Source organism: Paroedura picta, chromosome 12 (assembly GCF_049243985.1).
Source record: "Paroedura picta isolate Pp20150507F chromosome 12, Ppicta_v3.0, whole genome shotgun sequence".
Taxonomy (NCBI): Eukaryota; Metazoa; Chordata; class Lepidosauria; order Squamata; family Gekkonidae; genus Paroedura; species Paroedura picta.
Window position 1 is genome coordinate 50,876,178 of NC_135380.1, and position 22,428 is coordinate 50,898,605.

Below are 22,428 nucleotides of genomic sequence, written 5' to 3' on the forward strand. Positions count from 1 at the left end.
TGCTAAAGCCTTTGTGTGGAGCACAACAAATTGTGGCAAGTTCTTAAAGAGATGGGAATACCAGAGCATCTTATTTGTCTCTTGAGAAATGTATATGCAGGTCAAGAAGCAACAGTGAGAACTGAACATGGAATCACTGATTGGTTCAAAATTGAGAAAGGAGTTTGGCAAGGCTGTATATTTATTATTCATTTATTTATTATATTTATATACTGCCCTCCTTGGTATACTGTCGCCTTGCCTATTTAACTTATATGCGGAGCACATCATGAGAAAGGCGGGATTAGAGGAGTCACAAATTGGGATCAAGATTGCAGGGAGAAATATCAACAACCTCAGATATGCAGATGATACCACTCTAATGGCAGAAAGTGAAGAGAAACTAAAGAGCCTGTTGATGCGGGTGAAGGAGGAGAGTGCAAAAGTTGGCTTGAAACTCAACATCAGGAAAATGAAGATCATGGCATCTGGCCCACTCAATTCCTGGCAAATAGATGGGGAAGAAATGGAGATAGTGAGAGATTTTATTTTCCTGGGCTCCAAAGATCACTGCAGATGGGGACTGCAGCAAAGAAATTAAAAGACGCTTGTTCCTGCTGGAGAAGACACTTGCGCGTCCCTTGGACTGCAAGGCGAACAAACCAGTCCTAGAGGAGATCAGCCCTGACTGCTCCTTAGAAGGCCAGATCCTGAAGATGAAACTGAAATACTTTGGCCACCTCCTGAGAAGGAAGGACTCCCTGGAGAAGAGCCTAATGCTGGGAGCGATCGAGGGCAAAAGAAGAAGGGGACGACAGAGAATGAGGTGGCTGGATGGAGTCACTGAAGCGGTCGGTGCGAACTTAAATGGACTCCGGGGAATGGTAGAGGACAGGAAGGCCTGGAGGATCATTGTCCATGGGGTCGCGAGGGGTTGGACACAACTTCGCACCTAACAACAACAACAACAACATGCAGGGACTTTTGCGCTCCACCTAAGCCTTTGTCACCATAAGCAGTCTTGGGTTATTCCTCAGACAGGACAGGGATCAGGCACCGATGCTCTAGCCGAGGTGCTGACCGCCTGTCTTGTTCCAGCTCAGCAGAACTCCCGCCTGTAGCCGTGCACAACAGGACGTTGTGTGCCGGAAGGAAATGTGGCTGCAGGGCCAGTATCCTCCCTGACTGAGAGCTCAGGTGGCCACGAGCTGCACTTAAAACAGCTTGCAAAAGTATTCACCCCCACCCCCACCCTTGGTGTTTGTCTCGTTTGTTGAGGAAGAGTGCTTGCTCTCGAAAGCTCATACCTGGAATAAATCCTGGTTGGTCTTAAAGGTGCCTGACTGGACTCTGGTTTTGTTGTGCAGTCGGGAACTGAGTTGGAGAGGGCGGGGCCATTCCTCTCCAGAAGGACTTGCCTGTGACTCTGAGGATGGAGAAGGCAGTCAGGCAGCAGCTATGGTGCTACACAGCCTTCTGGGGGGCTTTCAGCCTTCACTTGCAGCCCGGCAGGGTGACAGATAGAGTAAGGATACCAGCCTCCAGCTGGGCCCCGGGATCCCCAGAATAGCTGCTCTTCTCCCGTCCATGGAGACCAGTTCTCCTGGAGGAAGTGGCTGCTTGGGAGGGGGGACTCCATAGCATTATACTCCACTGAGGTCCCTCTCGGTCCCAGATCCCACCCACTCCTGGCCTCACCTTCAAAGTCTCCAGGGATTTCCCAGCTCGCAGCTGGCAACCATGAGGCAGTGTAGCCAACCTCCAGGTGGTGGCTGGAGCTCTACTGGTATTGCAAGTTTTCTTCCAGTAACAGTGACCAGTTCAGCATGTTGGAAGGTTGGTACCATTGATATCAGTGCCTTCTTCTGGCTCTTCCCCAGAAGGGATTTCCCAACCTGGAGCTGCAAACGTAGTGGTAGGCCAAGAAAGGGCAAATAGGGGGAACAGGCAGTTTGGTGGCAGGACACGGCCCGGGGGCTCAGGCCGGGCCCCACCTCCGAGCAGGGCCAGGGGCCACAATGGGCTTTTATGAGGGAAACTCGTCAGCAACTTCCGCACAAGGAATGTTTTGAGACACAGGCTCCGAATTTTGGCAGCTTCTTCGGGTCCCTCCAAAGGTAACGGAGAAGGTAAAGATGATGGGACCTCATCCCATGACAGGCTGCAGCCAATCGCAAGAGACTGGGGTGGGATCAAGACAGGTGCAATTCCTGGGGCTGAGATGAAAAGGTGATTGGCAGCAGGTAGCCTAGGCTTGAGCTCCTGAGGCTGCAGCAGGGAAGATGGGAGGTGGAACACAGGTAACGCTAACGCCCTCTCTCCTGCGGCTGGAGGCTCCAGCCAGCAACGTGCTCCAGTGTGAGGCACAGCCGGCACTGGCAAGGAGGAAAGACCTACTCTTGCTCAGCCGGTATCTCATCCATGTTCAGTAGGGAAATGCCTGGACATTTTAGGGGTGGAGCCTGGTGAGGGGAGGGGCTTCACTGGGGTCAGTAGTGGCTGTTTTCTCCCGGGGAACATAAGTTGTAATAATTTGGGATCTCCAGCTTCCACCTGGTGTCTGGCAACCATGATGTTAAGGGACGGCTTGAATATACATCTTCCATGACATCGGAGGCTCACTGAAGATGTCAGTAGGGCAACACTTGATGCAGTTATACTCGGGCGGTGGGGGGGGGTTGTTTAGGAGAAGGAGCCGTGTATGTTGCGCGTCTGAATTTACCCTCAAGAAGGTTGCCGTGTTGGTCTGAAGGAGCTGAACACATTTTGAGTCCAGGGGCGCCTTTAGGACGAACCGTGTTTTATTCAAGGGATGAGCTTTCGTGGACGTCTTCAGATACGATGTCAACAATGACACAGAGTTCGCATTTAACCTGGGCAGTATAGATCTTCTGCTCCCGGGCCTTGGTGGGTCGCTCTCCTTATTTTTCTCTTTGTTGCTGGAATTTTGCTAGGGTGATTGCGAGAGCTCACCTTTCCCGGGGGTTCGATCTTTTCCACTTAAGAGCTCTAGAAGTTCATTCTCTGGCGGCTTATGTCGGGTGCTTTGACATGTAATGGGGTAGCAGGAGAACATCAAAACCTCATCGAGCACAGGCCACTGTTTCACACGCCTAGTATATGATGAACGGTTAGTAGATGGCATATGTGATGGTTTTTTCATATCAGAAGGGGATCAGGCCTTGCATAGTGAGCTGTTCTTGGGTACAATAATAGAATTATTACAAGTGTGTGTTTGTGTGTGGGGGAAACATCAAGACTCTTCTGTCTTGTTTTTGTTCTCTACCTGTCTTTCCTTATTTCTTTTCTTCTCTCTCACCTACCTACCTTTCTACTCTTTTTTGTTTCTTGGAAGCTTATGTCTCTCTGCATAATGCTTCTCTCTGCTTCTCTCCCACAATTTCAGCTTTATCTTTACCTGCTTTCCCTCTCCTGCCTCCCGCCTGTCTGCTGCCTTTTCTAGCATCCCTTTCTCCTACCTTCCCCTGTACGTACTCTTAGTGAAGCTTGAAATCTTCTGTGATGTTGAGTACAGATTTCTTAGCAGCCCCTAAAATGGTTGCTGAAAACTCACAAGTTCTCCGTGGCACATTTTTCTGAAAGAAGCAGACATTCCTTCTGTGATGGGCTAATGTACCTTTGCAGTGTCCCTTTGCAGCTGGATTTTCCTGGGCAGAACAGCAACATCTGCTTTGAAGGAACATTGAAAGTGCATTATTGGATGTGTGCAGAATGGACCCTAGTCTGCATGTTTTTCTATTCGTGTTTTCCCGCAAACCCTTAGGGCTTTTCCTAGGTTTGTAAAGCAGTAACCCTGTCTGTGTCAAGATATATTTGCAAAATTGAAGTTGGTCTGAAAACAATAAATTTAATGTCCCTTGACAAAGCTGGTGGGTGAAACGCGCCGGTACTGTTTTGCATATAAAAGAATAAAGAAATAACAGAAGATTGAAGACTCCACAGAAGTCTATTTTGGATATTTTATTTGCCACCTTGGTATCCCAGTGCCTCAATATCTGTTTTGTATCAGAATGAGATATAACACTCTCAATGTCTCCATTTCCATCTCTGAAATAGTAAAACAGATGTGCATCTATGGCAGTGATTCTCAACCTAGGGGTCGGGACCCCTTTGGGGGTTGAACAACCCTTTCACAGGGGTTGCAGCAGGGCGAGCAGCTTGGCTGGGAGGGCGCCATCTACACAACAGCCTTGCGGGGTAGATCGAGATAGAGCGTTCGTCTGTCTGGAGCAGCAGAGAAAAGCGAGATCGGCACAGTGGGACAAGAGGCAGAACTGAGCTGAGAAACCCCAGAAAAAAAACAATTTACATACAATCACGAACAATGGATCTTCACACCATTGGTCAGTCTCGGTTTAATTTCTGTGAAAGAACACTTGCATGATTTTATGGTTGGGGCTCCCCACAACAGGAAGAACTGCATTAATGAGTTGCGGCATTAGGAAGGTTGAGAACCGCTGGTCCAGGGAGAGGTTTGGGGGAGATCTGGTCCTTATTAAACCACCAGCCTTTGCCCTTGCAGGTGGAGACGGTCGCCAATGTTCCAGAGGCTCAGGGGACAATCAGTAATCAAGGGTTGCCCTTGGACTTCCCTTCTATCTGAACGTTTGTCTTTAATCCTGTGGCACTTTATGTTTTGGTCCTGTTAGTGTTATCTCTGTTTGGAGAGACTGAAGTGAAATGAAGCAGCGGAGAGGCATTTGTGAGGCCAAAGGTCATTGTGTGTGAGAGCGCAACAAGCTAGAATTGGGGCGTTGCATTTCTCTTCTGTACATAAGGACACCTGCTTCTTTTGTTCTTGGATCTTGGTTCATAGTCCCGCGTAGATCCAAAACAGCTTTTCTCAGTTGGTGGGTCTTCAAGAAAGCCCTGTTGAAAAGCATTTTCTTCTCCTCCCTCAGGTCAAAATGTTGCGCATGGTTGCTCTCCTCCTGTTCTTCATAATTTTCCGGCTAGCCTTGGGTCTTCCTTGGCTCCAAGTGATTCCAGCTCTCTTGATTTTCTACTTGGGGTCTGGTGGATGGCAGTTCCTTCGTGTCGTCATCAAAACTTTCCCTCGAGACTTGAGGTAAGTGTTGTATGGGGAGGGATGAACTCATGCTCCGCTTTCTAGCATGGCTTTCCCAGAAAGCAGGTCCTTCTTCTTAAGACTCTGCAAATGTTGGATGGGATTGTTCAGGTCCTCCTTGTACCTTGTGTCAATGTCACTTTCTTCCTCAATTGAAACAAAATGGGGCAGAATCTGCACTTACTTTGTTTATTCCATTGTCAATCCTCTGATCGCTTTGAACTCGGGTCTTCCCCCCCCCCAATTGAAACAAGAAAGTCTTCTGCACGTGGTTAGGGTAGTTCAGAAACGGGGGGGGGGGGGAGCCAAGCCTCTTTCTTTCTTTTCTTGAAGGGGGGGGAGGAGCCAAGCAGGGAGCCTCCTTATTTTCTTGGAGGGGGTGGGGGGAGAGGATCAAAAAAGGCAGAGAAGGGCGAAAAAATCCAGTACCAACAGAATTTGAGAGAAATTAGGGGCTTCTCCTTTAAGGCAAGCTTGTCACATGACCAGGTGTGGCCTATCAGAGGTTCTCTACCACGCTTGCTTTCCCAATCCAGCTTTGAAAAATATTGAGGGTTTAAAGCACTCTAAGATACCGCACAGTAAAGGTAGGGTCACTCCATATCAATCCTTCTTGCTGCAGAAGGAAAATTTAAATTGCCCCAAATCCAAAAGGAAATCGCATTCTGTGTAGACGGCAGGGGCTGAATCGACCTGGGATTGGAATAAAAGCTCCGTGCAGTTTACACCCAGGAATGCTTCTTATCTTCCCGGGCTTAATTTATACCTGACATCTGACTTTCAGGTAGCACTGCTTTAAGTTTTTGTGTCTCAGAACAGTAAAAGACAAATGCCTCTTTTCATTTGAAAAACACAGCGGTGCTTCTCTGAGTAGGAATACAAGATCCTCCCACGGTTCACTGCAGGAATCCTCAATCTTTTTTATTCTAGGGCAGGAGTGGCTCTCCAGATGTCCATGGACTACAGTTGCCATGAGCACATGCTGGTAGAAGCTCATGGGAATTGTAGTCCACAGACATCTGAAGAGCCAGTTTGGCCAACTTTGGTCTATGGGCACCTTTGGAATTTTGACGCTGGATGGTGGGTGCCACCACAGGAGACTGCCAGAGGAGGCAAAGCCAACCACAAAATACCAGGGAGTGAGGTCGTGCATAAGTCTAGTAGCCACAGGGTTGCTATGTCCTTTGGCAGCCTGCAGGTGTGTGTGTGTGTGGGGGGGGGACTTACCAGCAATGGGGGAAGTGCTGCAAGATAGACCTACAGCTTTATAGCCATATTGCCAGTGATGCATTGTTGCTGCATGTTGCTGCACATTGCTGCTGACAGGGCGGTGATTTGGTATTTGGGCAAAAACTCTATGGCAGAAGCTATTTTTACCATAGGGGATTTGCCCAAATACCAGAGCATCATTGTGCTGCTAGTGATTTGATGTTGTCACTTTCAGTGCGTGCCAGATGGGGTGTCGCCTATTGCTGCTGATTCCAGATTAAGGTTCTTTTTGCTGCCCGAGGCATGGCTGAAATTCTTGCTGGTAATTCTCCCCATGCTGGCCAGCTGACCACTCTGGTTACTCCTTGCTTTGGTGACTGTCTGTTGTCTTACCAGTCAGCAGTTCTATCATTTTATTAGTCCCCTTTTAATGAAAAGATTTCTGGGTGTACCAATGAAGAAACTGGATCCCAAATCCCCAAATCCAACAGACTTCCTGGGTACAGCAGCAGGAATGGGGGGAGAGGAACGAATGGATGGGTGAAGAAGATGTGATGTGAGTGTCCTGCATAGTGCAGGGGGTTGGACTAGATGATCCATGAGGTCCCTTCCAACTCTATTATTCTATGACTAGGGGTAAAGCCTGTTGTATCCAAGAATACAACGGGCACTAGAGCTTGGCAGTGGGAAGATGAAGGGGAAGAGCTGTCCAGTCTGTAAGGGCATGGGGTTGAATCTGTGTGTTGTGTGGGAGGTTGTGGTGGCAAGGTGACAAATGAGGGCATGGGTGTGGAGAGATGGGTGTCAAAAACCTGTGGTGTGGAATGTTCATTGAGTGTGGGAGAGGACTGACCGTTGGGAATTGTGGCATAGTGGTTTCAGATGAGTTTTCCAGAGTCATGTCTTCAGTTATGTGAAGGGAAAATCAGACTGGAGACTCTTCTTAGGGGAAGATTACATGGCAACCAATTCCTCCCAGTTCTGCGTTATTTCCCTTCTTGTGTGAATTAGGCCACAGACAAAGAAATGCCCCTCTGCCCTAATACACATGGGGTAGTCACAGTATACAGGTGTCCACCCTGTTTCTTCTTTTCCATTTTTTTCACCGTTGATAAAATGTTATGTGCCCACATGCTTCTTTCATGGTTGCTCCTTAGAAGAACGGATTTTTGTACCCTGTTGTTTACTACCCAAAGGAGTCTCAAAGCGGTTTACAAATACCTTTTCCATTCGTCTCCCCACAATAGTCAACCTGTGAGGTGTGTGAGGCTGTGAGAGGTCTGAGAGAACTGGGAATGGGCCGCAGTGACCCATCAGGCCTCAGGTGTCTCAAGGCATTTTCCAATCGTCTTCCCTTTCTCTCACCATAGCAGACTCCCCATGAGGGAGGTGGGGTAGAGAGCATCACATGTAAGCTGGCAACCCTAAGAGGAAGACTCTCTGTGCACAGCAGTCTTGTCCATAGTAAGACTTTTTATACTGATTTTTTATTTGCCAGGCCAAGGTTGAAAAAGAAGAAACATTTAAGGCCTCCCACACAGGTGGTGGTTGTTGAATTGACAGACTTGAGGCCTACTGCACAGGGTTGTTGTTCAGATTAAACAGGAGACAAAAGAACCAGTTTCGTCTGCAGAATAACGCTGTGCAGTGGCCTCAAATCTGCAGAGAGTTGCCAGGGGCCACCAGCCAGTTGGAATTTGCAGAGTGGAGTGCTCTTTGGGGGACACAGGCAGAGAAGCTGTCCCTCAAGTACAGCATTCCCAGCCCATGGATGGCCTTGAAGGTAAGAACACCTTCAACCTGACCCGGAACTCAATCAGAAGCCAGAGCAGCTGCCGGATGTGGGCCCTCCAAGGTGCTCCTGAGAGGGCCCTAGCAGCTGCATTCTGGACCAACTGCAATTTCCGGGTCAGGGATAAGGGCAGGCTCACGAAGAGCGAGTCGCTGAAGAGGTGACCGTCGCATGGTTCACTGTGGCTAGGTGCTTAAAGGCACATGAGAACTTGACTACCCTGCTGGGCCAATGGATCCTTTTTTCCCTCCAGGATCACTGCATGTGTTATTCTTTTTAAAGTGTAGATATAAAGATGTGACTTGCGGCTGTGACGGGTGTGGGTAAAGCTGCAACGGACTGTGTGAACGACAGAAAATGTGGGCTTGTTGTTTTGTAAGGAATGAGAGGGCCTCGCAGAGGGGCAGGAGCGTCTGTCTCCCTGCTAGGAATTGCATCTTGTCTGCTTTTCTGGGCTAAGTCTCATTTGGCACACTATTCGTTTCCTGACCGCACTTTGGACTTTAGGTCCCCTGCCGTGCGGCCTGCCCAGGTATTGCTGAGAGCAACCAAATCTCTGTGGGCAGATTGCCTCATCTAACTCCAAGGAACTGCCTCTGATCTGGCAGAACCAGTTCCCGAGGAGGAAAAAAACCAGACCTTGGGAGACTCAGCATGTGGGAAGCTCTCGGTATCTTTTGGGGCGTGATCAAGCTAAACGTAGGAGTTGTGCTGTCTGACAGTGTGCAAAGAAGAGAGCAGAAACCCTATAAAAGAAGGGCAAAGTTCCTAAAACCAGTAGAATCTCACAGTTTCTGTTAGATAAAGGAACATTTGACAGGGAGTTGAATGTGGGAAGCTGGGTGACCTTGGGCTCGCCATCTGTAAACCGCTCCTGCGGAGCAGTAAAAATAAAGCAGTAAGGGCATTGTGGGTGGAGAAAGGGGCAAGGCGAGTCCATGATAAAAATTTGGAGGGGCCAAGCAGGAGCCGCGAAGCTGCGGGCCTGCTCCTGTTGCCCTGCCAAAGCCCGAACCATAGAATCATAGAGTTGGAACTGGCCATACAGGCCATCTAGTCCAACCCCCTGCTCAACGCAGGATTAGCCCTAAGCATCCTAAAGCATCCAAGAAAAGTGTGTCTCCAACCTTTGCTTGAAGACACCCCACTGAGTGTCTGTTGTGGGGAGAGGAAAGGGAAGGCGATTGGAAGCCACTTTGAGACTCCTTCGAGGAGAGAAATGTGGCACATAAGAACCAACTCTTCTTCTTCTTCTTGGGGTTTGTGTGTGTGTGTGTGTGTGTGTACACGTGTGTGTGTATCAGTGAGAACTTGATGCTTATCAGCAGGACTTCTCATTTTTGGACCTTTTAGCAGGGAAGCACTCAGAAGGATTCTTCAGTATCCAGGGGAAGAATTAGAAATATATGCTGGCTGAGGATTTTGCCAATATGCATACCTTGCAGATCAACACCCCCCCCCCCCCCGGTTTAACCATCACTCCTGTTGAAAATTGTAAAAATGTGTTGGTTACATCTGAGTGCATCTGTATAATTGACCTCTGGTGAAGATCGAAACAGGTTAAATCTTGGTCTAAACTTTCTCGCATTACTGGCCCTTGGGGTGACGCCCTCTAGCGTTTTCATGGCAGACTCAATACGGGGTGGTTTGCCAGTGCCTTCCCCAGTCATGAACGTTTACCCCCCAGCAAGCAAGCTGGGTACTCATTTTACCGACCTCGGAAGGATGGAAGGCTGAGTCAACCTTGAGCCGGCTGCTGGGATTGAACTCCCAACCTCATGGGCAAAGCTTTCAGGCGGCTGCCTTACCACTCTGCGCCACAAGAGGCTCTTTAGATGTTTTATGTGTGCCAAATAGATATTCTTTTATGGTTTTTAAACATTTTTCTAATAATACATTGTTATATTTGTCTTTAATTGGTTTTATCCCTAACCTTTTTGGCTCTTGCTTATCAGCAGGAGCCAGCCTAGAGGCTCCATGTGGCTTGACGGAGCTAGGTTTGTGCACTAAATGAATGATGGTCCAGGTGATGGCTGTCCTTAATGGTGGCCCCAGGCCAGTGAAGCAAAGGCAAGCCCACCCTCAGACCAGGTCCGGGTTTCTAGAAAACGCCCGATAAGGACCGGAATTGAGTTTGCTCCAAGAGGCGGGGAATGTGGAGAGTAGTCAGGGAGAAGCAAACTGGAGAAGGGCAGAATCAAGATCCTGAGAATGTGTAGAATCCAGAAGGGGAAGGTTTATTTGGGGGGATTTCCCAATTTTTGCCCTATCCCACAATTCTGCGTAAGCCCTCAAGTTGTCACCTGCAAAAGCGGGAGGGGAAGAATGGAAGGCAACTTCTGTTTTCTTTGATGGGTGTTTTGCTCACTCTAACCTCACCTGTTTCCTTCTCTGTTTTGCCAGCACGGGACTCATGGTCATGTGGACGCGAACGAGAATTTGGTGGTACGTGAAACAGAAGTACACTATCCCCAAGCTGTTCCAGCAGACAGCGCAAAGACATCCAGAGAAAGTGGCTCTCATTTTCCAAGGGACAGATGAGTCCTGGACCTTTCGGGAACTGGACGAATACTCGAACCAAGTGGCCAACTTCCTGTACGGGCAGGGCTTCCGCTCTGGGGACGTGGTCACCTTGTTCATGGAATCTTGCCACAGGTTTGTCGGCCTGTGGCTTGGCATGGCCAAGATCGGCGTGGAGGCGGCTCTTGTCAACTCACACGTGCGGAAGGAGTCTCTGCTGCACTGCATCAGCATCTCCCAGTCGAAGGCGGCTGTATTTGGGAGTGAGCTGACCGAAGGTGAGGCACAGGGAGTGAAGGGGAGGGGGAGGAGTGGAGCAGGGGCTCATGGGAATTGTAGTCCATGGACATCTGGAGGGCCGCAGTTTGACTACCCCTGGGGTGGAGTTTGGGGTGGCTTGCTGGACCCAGAACTTACCACACAAGAAATAAAAAATCTGAATAGCCTTTGTGCTGATAATTAACAAAATTGCAATCCACCAGGAATACAAATGACCATTGTTCTTGATTTGCTCATTTTATTTATTTGTTTTACTGTTTATTTAAGAAGATGAAGAAGAAGAGTTGGTTTTTATACCCCACTTTCACTACCCGAAGGAATCTCAAAGTGTCTTACAACGGCTTTCCTTTCTTCTCCCTACAACAAATGTCCTGTGAGGTAGGTGATGCAGAGAGCTCTAATAGAACTGTTCTGCAAGAACAGCTCTAATGGGACTAGCCCAAGATGACCCAGCTGGCTGCATGTGAAGGAGTGGGGAAACAGCCCTGGGTCTCCAGATTAGGATTTACCACTCTTAATCACCACACCATGCTGTCTTTTGGTATAGTGGTTAAGAGTGCCTTTATTTGTCACCTTTCTTCTATTTGCAGCTGAGGGCAGCTTATAATAGAGAGAAAATACATAAAACCCCAAAATTCCAAATTCTTTATTATCGTGATCGAAGATCAGCTTGTCAAAATACAAAATGACATGAAGTAAAATAAACTTTATTATTATTCAAGTTTACTGATCAGTTTACAATTACACTAAAATGGCAGCGTGACAATATCTAACATTTTAATGTTGGAAGGGTGCCTCCAAGGTCATCTAGTCCAACCCCCTGTACAATGCAGGAACTCAGAACTACCTGCCTACCCATAGTGACCCCAATTTCATTCCCAAGTGATCCCCCCCCCCACTGGCCTGGAGGGAATTCACCTACCATCCCACAGTGGCAATTCCCTGGGTACACAAGGAAGGGCTAGAAGAGACAAACACTGGCATATCCCTTCCTGCCCACCCACTCACCATCTACCTAAGTTCATAAAATCAGCATTTTCAGTCAGATGACTAGCCTCTGGTTAAAAACTTCCATAGAAGAAGAACCTACCACCTCCTGAGGAAGCCTTTTCCACTGAGAAACCGCTCCAACTTTCAGGAACTGCTTCCAGATGTTTAGCTGAAAATGCTTTTGAATTAATTTCAACCAATTGGCTCTGGGCCATCCATTTGGGGCAACTGAAAACAACTTTGCTCCATCTTCTCTATGACAGCCCTTAAAGTATTTGAAGATGGTTATCATATCTCCTTCTCTCCAGGCTAAACAGACCAAGCTCCCTCAACCTTTCTTCATACATCTCCAAACCTCTCACCATCTTGCTTGCCCTCCTCTGGACATGTTCCAGTTTCTCTACATCTTTCTTCAGTTGTGATGCCCAAAACTGAACACAGTACTCCAAGTGAGGTCTTACCAGAGCAGAGCAAAGTAGGCAAACTTTCACCTGTGTAACGTCCTTCTTGAAGTGAGGCCTCCAGAACTGCACACAGTACTCCAGGTGTGGTCTGACCAGTGCCGTATACAATGGGACTATGACATCTTGTGATTTTGATGTGATGCCCCTGTTGAGACAGCCCAAAATGGCATTCGCCTTTTTTACCGCTGCATCACACTGCCTGCTCATGTTTAGCTTACAATCCAGAAGTACCCCAAGGTCTCGTTCACACACAGTGTTACCTAGAAGCGAATCCCCCATCCAGTAGGCATGCTTTTCATTTTTCTGACCAAGATGCAGAACTTTACACCTTGTTCTCATTTGCCCATTTTTCCATTGTGTTCAGATCTCGTTGAACTCTGTCTCTATCTTCCGGAGTATTTGCCAGTCCTCCCAATTTGGTGTCAGCTGCAAACTTGATGAGTAGTCCCTCCACCCCCTCATCTAGATCATTAATAAATATGTTAAAAAGTACCGGGCCGAGCACCGAACCCTGAGGTACCCCGCTACTCACCTCTCTCCAGTCTGATGAAACACCAACAACTCTTTGAGTGCGGTTCTCTAACCAATTCCCTATCCACCTATCTGAAAATCCAGATTGCAGTCCTTCAATTTATCCATCAAGTACCTGCAAGTAGGTCCCAAGTAGCTGCATTTTTCTGATTTGTTGTTGTTGTTTTTTTAAAAAAAAATCCAGTCATGGATCTTCCAGAGATTGTCAAGCTGGTCTCCCTTTCGGCATCAGCATCGCCAGCTTTTCAACTATGATCCGCAGCAAAGAGCAATGATCTGGTTTAGCTCCTGGCCAGGAAAAGCTTTACTTTTTGGTTTTTGCCAATCTAACTGAGATTGAAGATGCAGGAGGCCCAGCCAAGTCCCTTTGGGTATGACCCTGGATGGTGTAGAATATGGAGAATCCACTAATGCAGAAGCCGGCACATTTTGGCACTTTCCTCTAATATTTATTCGTCTTTCCTAGCCATGCAAGAGGTGCAGTCTTCCCTGGCAACATCCCTTCTCCTCTTCTGTTCCGGCGACTGGAAAGAAGACTGTGTCCCTCCAGGCACGAAACATCTGGACCCTCTGGTGGAAAAGGCACCTCGGGATCCACCGCCTCCATCACCGAAAGGATTCTTAGGTATGCGTAGATGAGGAGGAGATGCCAGAAGCCCTGCTAGGTGGGGTGGCTGCCTTTAATGATTTAATGATCTTAAATTGTTCCAGAATTATTGTTATATATATGTAATAGAGTCTTGTTCCAGATAGTTTGGGGGACACGGAAGTGCAGCAGCAGCCTACCGATGGCTTCTGTCCCGCAGGTCAGACAAGTTGTCATCCTGTTGCCTCCCATTTAGAATCCTAGCAAGGAGTGTTCGCTGGGGCTCGAAAGCCAGCCTTGTGTCTGTGCATGTTTAAGGGTCTCTGGACTACGCATCGGCAAAATATCAGTTGAAGGCTTTTCTTCCCAATAATGAGCACTTGACTTAAGGATAGAGTTGCCAACCTCCAGGTGGAGAAAACAAACCAAAAAGGGCCAAAGGGTGGGGGTTGATTAAAGCCCCCAAACCGCTTGAGGCTGAAAATATCTGCAGAACAATGATTAATCATAGAATCATAGAATCATAGAGTTGGAAGGGGCCATACAGGCCATCTAGTCCAACCCCCTGCTCAACGCAGGATTAGCCCTAAGCATCCTAAAGCATCCAAGAAAAGTGTGTATCCAACCTTTGCTTGAAGACTTCCAGTGAGGGGGAGCTCACCACCTCCTTAGGCAGCCTATTCCACTGCTGAACGACTCTGACTGAGAAAAACTTTTTCCTGATATCTAGCCTATATCGTTGTACTTGAAGTTTAAACCCATTACTGCATGTCCTCTCCTCTGCAGCCAGCAGAAACAGCATCCTGCCCTCCTCCAAGTGACAACCTTTCAAATACTTAAAGAGGGCTATCATGTCCCCTCTCAACCTCCTTTTCTCCAGGCTGAACATTCCCAAGTCCCTCAACCTATCTTCATAGGGCTTGGTCCCTTGGCCCCAGATCATCTTCGTCGCTCTCCTCTGTACCCTTTCAATTTTATCGATGTCCTTCTTGAAGTGAGGCCTCCAGAACTGCACACAGTACTCCAGGTGTGGTCTGACCAGTGCCGTATACAATGGGACTATGACATCTTGTGATTTTGATGTGATGCCTCTGTTGATACAGCCCAAAATGGCATTTGCCTTTTTTACCGCTGCATCACACTGCCTGCTCATGTTTAGTTTACAATCCACAAGTACCCCAAGGTCTCGTTCACACACAGTGCTACCTAGAAGCGTATAATTAATAATAATAATTAGAATAATAATAAGAATTAATAATAATTCTTCACTCAAAGGAAAACATCTCTTGGTTATTTTGTCAAAAACCATGTCAGAGTCAAGCTTATTAGAATGTATCAACCTTGAAGAATACAAACCTAAAGAAAATAGGTTCAAAAAGAGAATGCAAAACAATCTCGAAAGTGAACTAGAGAACCTCAAAGCAACTTCTGGCAAAGCCGGTTTCCAACATGAAAAAGCTTTTTCTCTTTTTTGTCAGAGAAACTTTTATTATCTCTGTTGCTTTGACTACAGAATCCCTTGGCTTCTTTTTGTGCATGTGTGAATTAAGCGTGTGATTAATTTGTGTCGTTTTCTGTTTCCGTGTTCGTCATTATCAGCATTCATCATTAAGTCAGCATAATGTGCGTATCGTAGGCCTGAATGACCCTGTCTCTCCCTCTCGTTTTGCCTTCTAGATAAACTGTTTTACATCTACACTTCGGGTACGACGGGGTTGCCCAAGGCTGCAATAATAGTCCATTGCAGGTAAGGGAAATGATTTTTTTTGGGGGGGGGGGAGTAGGTATAGCTTCTCGGTAGTCTTGGCTTGTCCCTACATATGTTGTGTGTAATAAATAATATTTACATGCTGCCCAGTCATAACCAACTCAAGGCAACCCCAGGACTACGGGGTTTTCAAGGCGAAAGATGAGCTGAGGGGGTTGGCCATTGCCTTCCTCTGCATAGCAACCCTGGCCTTCCGGGGTGGTCTTTCATCTGAGTACTAACCATGGCCAGCCCTGCTTAGCCTCCAGGCCCTCGCAAGATCCTTCCAGGCTGGACCACCAGACTGCTATCTGCTGCATACTGGGCTAGAATTTTGCTAGACTCTCTGAAAGGGGCCCCTGGGATTTCTTTATTGAAGCATAGCTTGTTATCGCATGGCACCAACCTGCTGCCCTGATTATTGTTATTATATTGTATTTATTACTCTCTGGTGACTCATGGCATGTGGTGGTTTTACCTCTACACATGCAGCCAGCTGGATGACCTTGAGTTAGTAGGACTGATTCTGCATGGAGGCATAAAACTCACGCCACCTCCTGCTTTCAAATGCACAGTTGTAAGCCGTGTGTTTTCAAGCTTCCTGACGGGAGACCCCTCCTGAGTTTTCCCGCCACCTCGTTGCAGTTTTTTGCCTCCCAATGAGGTGGCCAGGGAAAGCAAGGCAAACTTCTCTCCTTGCTCCTTGACATGTCAATCACCACAATCCACCAATCCCTGCACAGTGATTGTATCGGGGGACTCAAACTTCCTCCCCCCCCTCCAAGAAGCGCACTTCCACATTGTTACAAAGAAATGCCGCAATATACAAACATTTTTTTTTTTAAACCTGACACTTCCGCATTGCTATGGAGAAATGCCACAACAATGAAACATTCCCTCCTCTTTTTGAGATTCTTCGTGTAATGGTCTCTATTTTTATGTCCGGGTAGTTTTCTGATAGGCTGGCCATGGTACCTGAACCCCCGATGAGTGATTGTGGGTTCACAGTAAGGTTTAAAAACAAAGAGCATGGACACCTTGCTGATTGGGAGAGGGCTGCTTCATCACACGCCACCCCCCCTTTCCCTGTTCATATCCTACCACCAGAAAATGGGAATGTGTTTTAGCTCAGGGGTCCCCAACCCCCTGTCTGCCGCAAAGGCCATCATACCGGGCCGCCAGCAGCCGCGACTGCCTCCCCCCCTGCAGCGAGGAAAGAGGCCGGCACGGCAGCCGGCATGGCAGGCGCGGCAGACAGCGCGGCAGCTACGCAAACGCGCACGCGTGGAACTGCCGCACATGCGTGTTTGCGCCCCCTGGTGGCCAAAACGCACATGCGCGGCAACTCTGCGCATGCGTGTTAGCGCCACTTGGTGGCCAAAACGTGCATGCGCAGCATTTGGGCATGCGCGTTTATGAGCAACTGTGGCAGCCGGGCCGCTGGCTCTCCCCCACCCCCGGAGGCGGTCCCCGACCAGAAGAAGGTTGGGGACTGCTGTTTTAGCTGATCCCAAAATGACCACACATAGTGCAGGAAACATTTTATTTTTACATGGGAAACATAGCTTAGTGGTCCCACAACAATGTGGACCACAGAATCAGTCACACAGTTCTCTTAGAGCTGTTCTCGCAGAGCAGTTCTCTCAGAGCTGTCTCAGCCTCACCTACCTCGCAGGGTGTCTGTTGTGGGGGAAAGGTGTTGATAAGCCACTTTGGGTATTGGAAATCAGGGTCAAAGTTGGGAGGACATTACCTATATGGTAAGAAGTTACCAACCAGGTCAAAATTAGTCTGGAGTCCAGTGACACCTTAAGACTCACATGAGTGTCAGCATAAGCTGTCATGTATCAGTGCTGTCTCTCACATTACATCTCATTACAAAATCAATTTTGTTACTCCATGAGATGCCTCCCAACCTCTGTTCTATTTTGCTGCGACAGAATAACAGGGCTGCCTCTCTAGCAGGTCCTGAGAATACAGACAAAATTATTTGTGCGTCTGCCTTAAATGCCATGAAGCTGCTTCCAACTTAGAAGAAGAAGAAGAAGAAGAGTTGGTTCTTATATGCCACTTTTCTCTACCCGAAGGAGGCTCAAAGCGGCTTACAGTCGCCTTCCCATTCCTCTCCCCACAGCAGACACCCTGTGAGGTGGGTGAGGCTGAGAGAGCCCTGATATCACTGCCCGGTCAGAACAGCTTTATCAGTGCCGTGGCGAGCCCAAGGTCACCCAGCTGGTTGCATGTGGGGGAGCGCAGAATCGAACCCGGCATGCCAGATTACAAGTCCGCACTCCTAACCACGACACCCAACTGGCTCTCTACGAATTAATGTCCTGTAAAACATCCTGTCGTTAACAGCCTGGCTTAGGTCTTGCAGACTGGGGCCTCTTGTGGCTTCCTTGATTGAGTCCATCCATCTCTGGTATGGCCTTCCTCTTTTCCTGCTGCTTTCAACATTTCCCAACTTTATTGCCTTTCCCATCGACTCTTGACTTTGCATAACGTGACCCAAGTACAGCTGCCTTAGTTTATTCATTTCAGCTTCTAGGAAGAGTTCAGGCTTGGTCTTCATCAATTAATTTTTGGCATGGGGAGGCTTACCTACTGCTGGCTTACCTGTGAGACTTTGACTTCTAAATAAGTAAACCCAGGGAACTGAGCTCTGTAGTCTGGAGATGGGCTGGAATTCCAGGGGATCCCCAGGCCCAACCTGGAGGCTGGCATCCCTCAGTCCCCCTCCCAAGCAGCCCTTTCCTCCAGGGGAACTGAGCTCTGCAGTCTGGAGAGGAGCTGGAATTCCAGGGGATCCCCAGGCCCTACCTGGAGGCTGGCATCCCTCCGTCCCCCTCCCAAGCAGCCCTTTCCTCCAGGGGAACTGAGCTCTGTAGTCTGGAGATGGGCTGGAATTCCAGGGGATCCCCAGGCCCCACCTGGAGGCTGGCATCCCTCAGTCCCCCTCCCAAGCAGCCCTTTCCTCCAGGGGAACTGAGCTCTGTAGTCTGGAGATGGGCTGGAATTCCAGGGGATCCCCAGGCTCCACCTGGAGGCTGGCATCCCTTCGTCCCCCTCCCCAGCAGCCCTTTCCTCCAGGGGAACTGAGCTCTGTAGTCTGGAGAGGAGCTGGAATTCCAGGGGATCCCCAGGCCCCACCTGGAGGCTGGCATCCCTCCGTCCCCCTCCCAAGCAGCCCTTTCCTCCAGGGGAACTGAGCTCTGTAGTCTGGAGATGGGCTGGAATTCCGGGGGATCCCCAGGCTCCACCTGGAGGCTGGCATCCCTTCGTCCCCCTCCCAAGCAGCCCTTTCCTCCAGGAGAACTGAGCTCTGTAGTCTGGAGAGGAGCTGGAATTCCAGGGGATCCCCAGGCCCCACCTGGAGGCTGGCATCCCTCCGTCCCCCTCCCAAGCAGCCCTTTCCTCCAGGGGAACTGAGCTCTGTAGTCTGGAGATGGGCTGGAATTCCAGGGGATCCCCAGGCCCCACCTGGAGGCTGGCATCCCTCAGTCCCCCTCCCAAGCAGCCCTTTCCTCCAGGGGAACTGAGCTCTGTAGTCTGGAGAGGAGCTGGAATTCCAGGGGATCCCCAGGCCCTACCTGGAGGCTGGCATCCCTCAGTCCCCCTCCCAAGCAGCCCTTTCCTCCAGGGGAACTGAGCTCTGTAGTCTGGAGATGGGCTGGAATTCCAGGGGATCTCCAGGCCCCACCTGGAGGCTGGCATCCCTCTGTCCCCCTCCCAAGCAGCCCTTTCCTCCAGGGGAACTGAGCTCTGTAGTCTGGAAATGGGCAGGAATTCCAGGAGATCCCCTGGCCCCACCTGGAGGCTGGCATCCCTCCGTCCCCCTCCCAAGCAGCCCTTCCCTCCAGGGGAACTGAGCTCTGTAGTCTGGAGAGGAGCTGGAATTCCAGGGCATCCCCAGGCCCCACCTGGAGGCTGGCATCCCTCCATCCCCCTCCCAAGCAGCCCTTTCCTCCAGGGGAACTGAGCTCTGTAGTCTGGAAATGAGCTGGAATTCCAGGGGATCCCCAGGCCCCACCTGGAGGCTGGCATCCCTCAGTCCCCCTCCCAAGCAGACCTTTCCTCCAGGGGAACTGAGCTCTGTAGTCTGGAGGTGAGCTGGAATTCCAGGGGATCCCTCCGCCCCCCTCCCAAGCAGCCCTTTCCTCCAGGGGAACTGAGCTCTGTAGTCTGGAGATGGGCTGGAATTCCAGGGGATCCCCAGGCCCCACCTGGAGGCTGGCATCACTCCGTCCCCCTCCCAAGCAGCCCTTTCCTCCAGGAGAACTGAGCTCTGTAGTCTGGAGATGGGCTGGAATTCCAGGGGATCCCCAGGCCCCACCTGGAGGCTGGCATCCCTCAGTCCCCCTCCCAAGCAGCCCTTTCCTCCAGGGGAACTGAGCTCTGTAGTCTGGGGATGAGCTGGAATTCCAGGGGATCCCCAGGCCCCACCTGGAGGCTGGCATCCCTCTGCCCCCCCCCCCAAGCAGCCCTTTCCTCCAGGGGAACTGAGCTCTGTAGTCTGGAGATGAGCTGGAATTCCAGGGGATCCCCAGGCCCCACCTGGAGGCTGGCATCCCTCCGTCTCCCTCCCAAGCAGCCCTTTCCTCCAGGGGAACTGAGCTCTGTAGTCTGGAGATGAGCTGGAATTCCAGGGGATCCCCAGGCCCCACCTGGAGGCTGGCATCCCTCAGTCCCCCTCCCAAGCAGCCCTTTCTTTCAGGGGAACTGAGCTCTGTAGTCTGGAGATGAGCTGGAATTCCAGGGGATCCCCAGGCCCCACCTGGAGGCTGGCATCCCTCCGTCCCCCTCCCAAGCAGCCCTTTCCTCCAGGGGAACTGAGCTCTGTAGTCTGGAGAGGAGCTGGAATTCCAGGGGATCCCCAGGCCCCACCTGGAGGCTGGCATCCCACTGTCCCCCTCCCAAGCAGCCCTCTCCTCCAGGGGAACTGTAGTCTGGAGAATAACTGTAATTCCAGGGCATCCCCAGGCCCCACCTGGGGGCTGGCATCCCTCCGTCCCCCTCCCAAGCAGCCCTTTCCTCCAGCGGAACTGAGCTCTGTAGTCTGGAGATGGGCTGGAATTCCAGGGGATCCCCAGGCCCCACCTGGAGGCTGGCATCCCTTCGTCCCCCTCCCCAGCAGCCCTTTCCTCCAGGGGAACTGAGCTCTGCAGTCTGGAGATGGGCTGGAATTCCAGGGGATCCCCAGGCCCCACCTGGAGGCTGGCATCCCTCCGTCCCCCTCCCAAGCAGCCCTTTTTTCCAGGGGAACTGAGCTCTGCAGTCTGGAGATGGGCTGGAATTCCAGGGGATCCCCAGGCCCCACCTGGAGGCTGGCATCCCTCAGTCCCCCTCCCAAGCAGCCCTTTCCTCCAGGGGAACTGAGCTCTGTAGTCTGGAGATGAGCTGGAATTCCAGGGGATCCCCAGGCCCCACCTGGAGGCTGGCATCCCCCAGTCCCCCTCCCAAGCAGCCCTTTCCTCCAGGGGAACTGAGCTCTGTAGTCTGGAGAGGAGCTGGAATTCCAGGGGATCCCCAGGCCCCACCTGGAGGCTGGCATACCTCCGCCCCCTCCCAAGCAGCCCTTTCCTCCAGGGGAACTGAGCTCTGTAGTCTGGAGATGGGCTGGAATTCCAGGGGATCCCCAGGCCCTACCTGGAGGCTGGCATCCCACTGTCCCCCTCCCAAGCAGCCCTCTCCTCCAGGGGAACTGTAGTCTGGAGAATAACTGTAATTCCAGGGCATCCCCAGGCCCCACCTGGGGGCTGGCATACCTCCGCCCCCTCTCAAGCAGCCCTTCCCGACAGGGGAACTGAGCTCTTTAGTCTGGAGATGGGCTGGAATTCCAGGGGATCCCCAGGCCCCACCTGGAGGCTGGCATCCCCCAGTCCCCCTCCCAAGCAGCCCTTTCCTCCAGGGGAACTGAGCTCTGTAGTCTGGAGAGGAGCTGGAATTCCAGGGGATCCCCAGGCCCCACCTGGAGGCTGGCATACCTCCGCCCCCTCCCAAGCAGCCCTTTCCTCCAGGGGAACTGAGCTCTGTAGTCTGGAGATGGGCTGGAATTCCAGGGGATCCCCAGGCCCTACCTGGAGGCTGGCATCCCACTGTCCCCCTCCCAAGCAGCCCTCTCCTCCAGGGGAACTGTAGTCTGGAGAATAACTGTAATTCCAGGGCATCCCCAGGCCCCACCTGGGGGCTGGCATCCCTCCGTCCCCCTCCCAAGCAGCCCTTTCCTCCAGCGGAACTGAGCTCTGCAGTCTGGAGATGGGCTGGAATTCCAGGGGATCCCCAGGCCCCACCTGGAGGCTGGCATCCCTCAGTCCCCCTCCCAAGCAGCCCTTTCCTCCAGGGGAACTGAGCTCTTTAGTCTGGAGAGGAGCTGGAATTCCAGGGGATCCCCAGGCCCCACCTGGAGGCTGGCATCCCCCAGTCCCCCTCCCAAGCAGCCCTTTCCTCCAGGGGAACTGAGCTCTGTAGTCTGGAGAGGAGCTGGAATTCCAGGGGATCCCCAGGCCCCACCTGGAGGCTGGCATACCTCCGCCCCCTCCCAAGCAGCCCTTTCCTCCAGGGGAACTGAGCTCTGTAGTCTGGAGATGGGCTGGAATTCCAGGGGATCCCCAGGCCCTACCTGGAGGCTGGCATCCCACTGTCCCCCTCCCAAGCAGCCCTCTCCTCCAGGGGAACTGTAGTCTGGAGAATAACTGTAATTCCAGGGCATCCCCAGGCCCCACCTGGGGGCTGGCATCCCTCCGTCCCCCTCCCAAGCAGCCCTTTCCTCCAGCGGAACTGAGCTCTGCAGTCTGGAGATGGGCTGGAATTCCAGGGGATCCCCAGGCCCCACCTGGAGGCTGGCATCCCCCAGTCCCCCTCCCAAGCAGCCCTTTCCTCCAGGGGAACTGAGCTCTGTAGTCTGGAGAGGAGCTGGAATTCCAGGGGATCCCCAGGCCCCACCTGGAGGCTGGCATACCTCCGCCCCCTCCCAAGCAGCCCTTTCCTCCAGGGGAACTGAGCTCTGTAGTCTGGAGATGGGCTGGAATTCCAGGGGATCCCCAGGCCCCACCTGGAGGCTGGCATCCCACTGTCCCCCTCCCAAGCAGCCCTCTCCTCCAGGGGAACTGTAGTCTGGAGAATAACTGTAATTCCAGGGCATCCCCAGGCCCCACCTGGGGGCTGGCATCCCTCCGTCCCCCTCCCAAGCAGCCCTTTCCTCCAGCGGAACTGAGCTCTGCAGTCTGGAGATGGGCTGGAATT

General features: G+C 51.2%; 1 protein-coding gene across 3 annotated transcripts in view; it reads left to right on the top strand.

Moving 5' to 3' along the window:
• SLC27A4 (solute carrier family 27 member 4) overlaps positions 1-22,428 on the top strand; it is a 66,977-nt gene that overhangs the window by 22,187 nt on the left and 22,362 nt on the right. For all 3 annotated transcript variants that reach the window (XM_077305054.1, XM_077305053.1, XM_077305055.1), the window contains 4 exons: positions 4,902-5,068; positions 10,473-10,867; positions 13,320-13,478; positions 15,117-15,186. In XM_077305054.1, the coding sequence (XP_077161169.1) occupies positions 4,902-5,068; positions 10,473-10,867; positions 13,320-13,478; positions 15,117-15,186 (791 nt within the window). The remainder of the gene's footprint in view (positions 1-4,901; positions 5,069-10,472; positions 10,868-13,319; positions 13,479-15,116; positions 15,187-22,428) is intronic.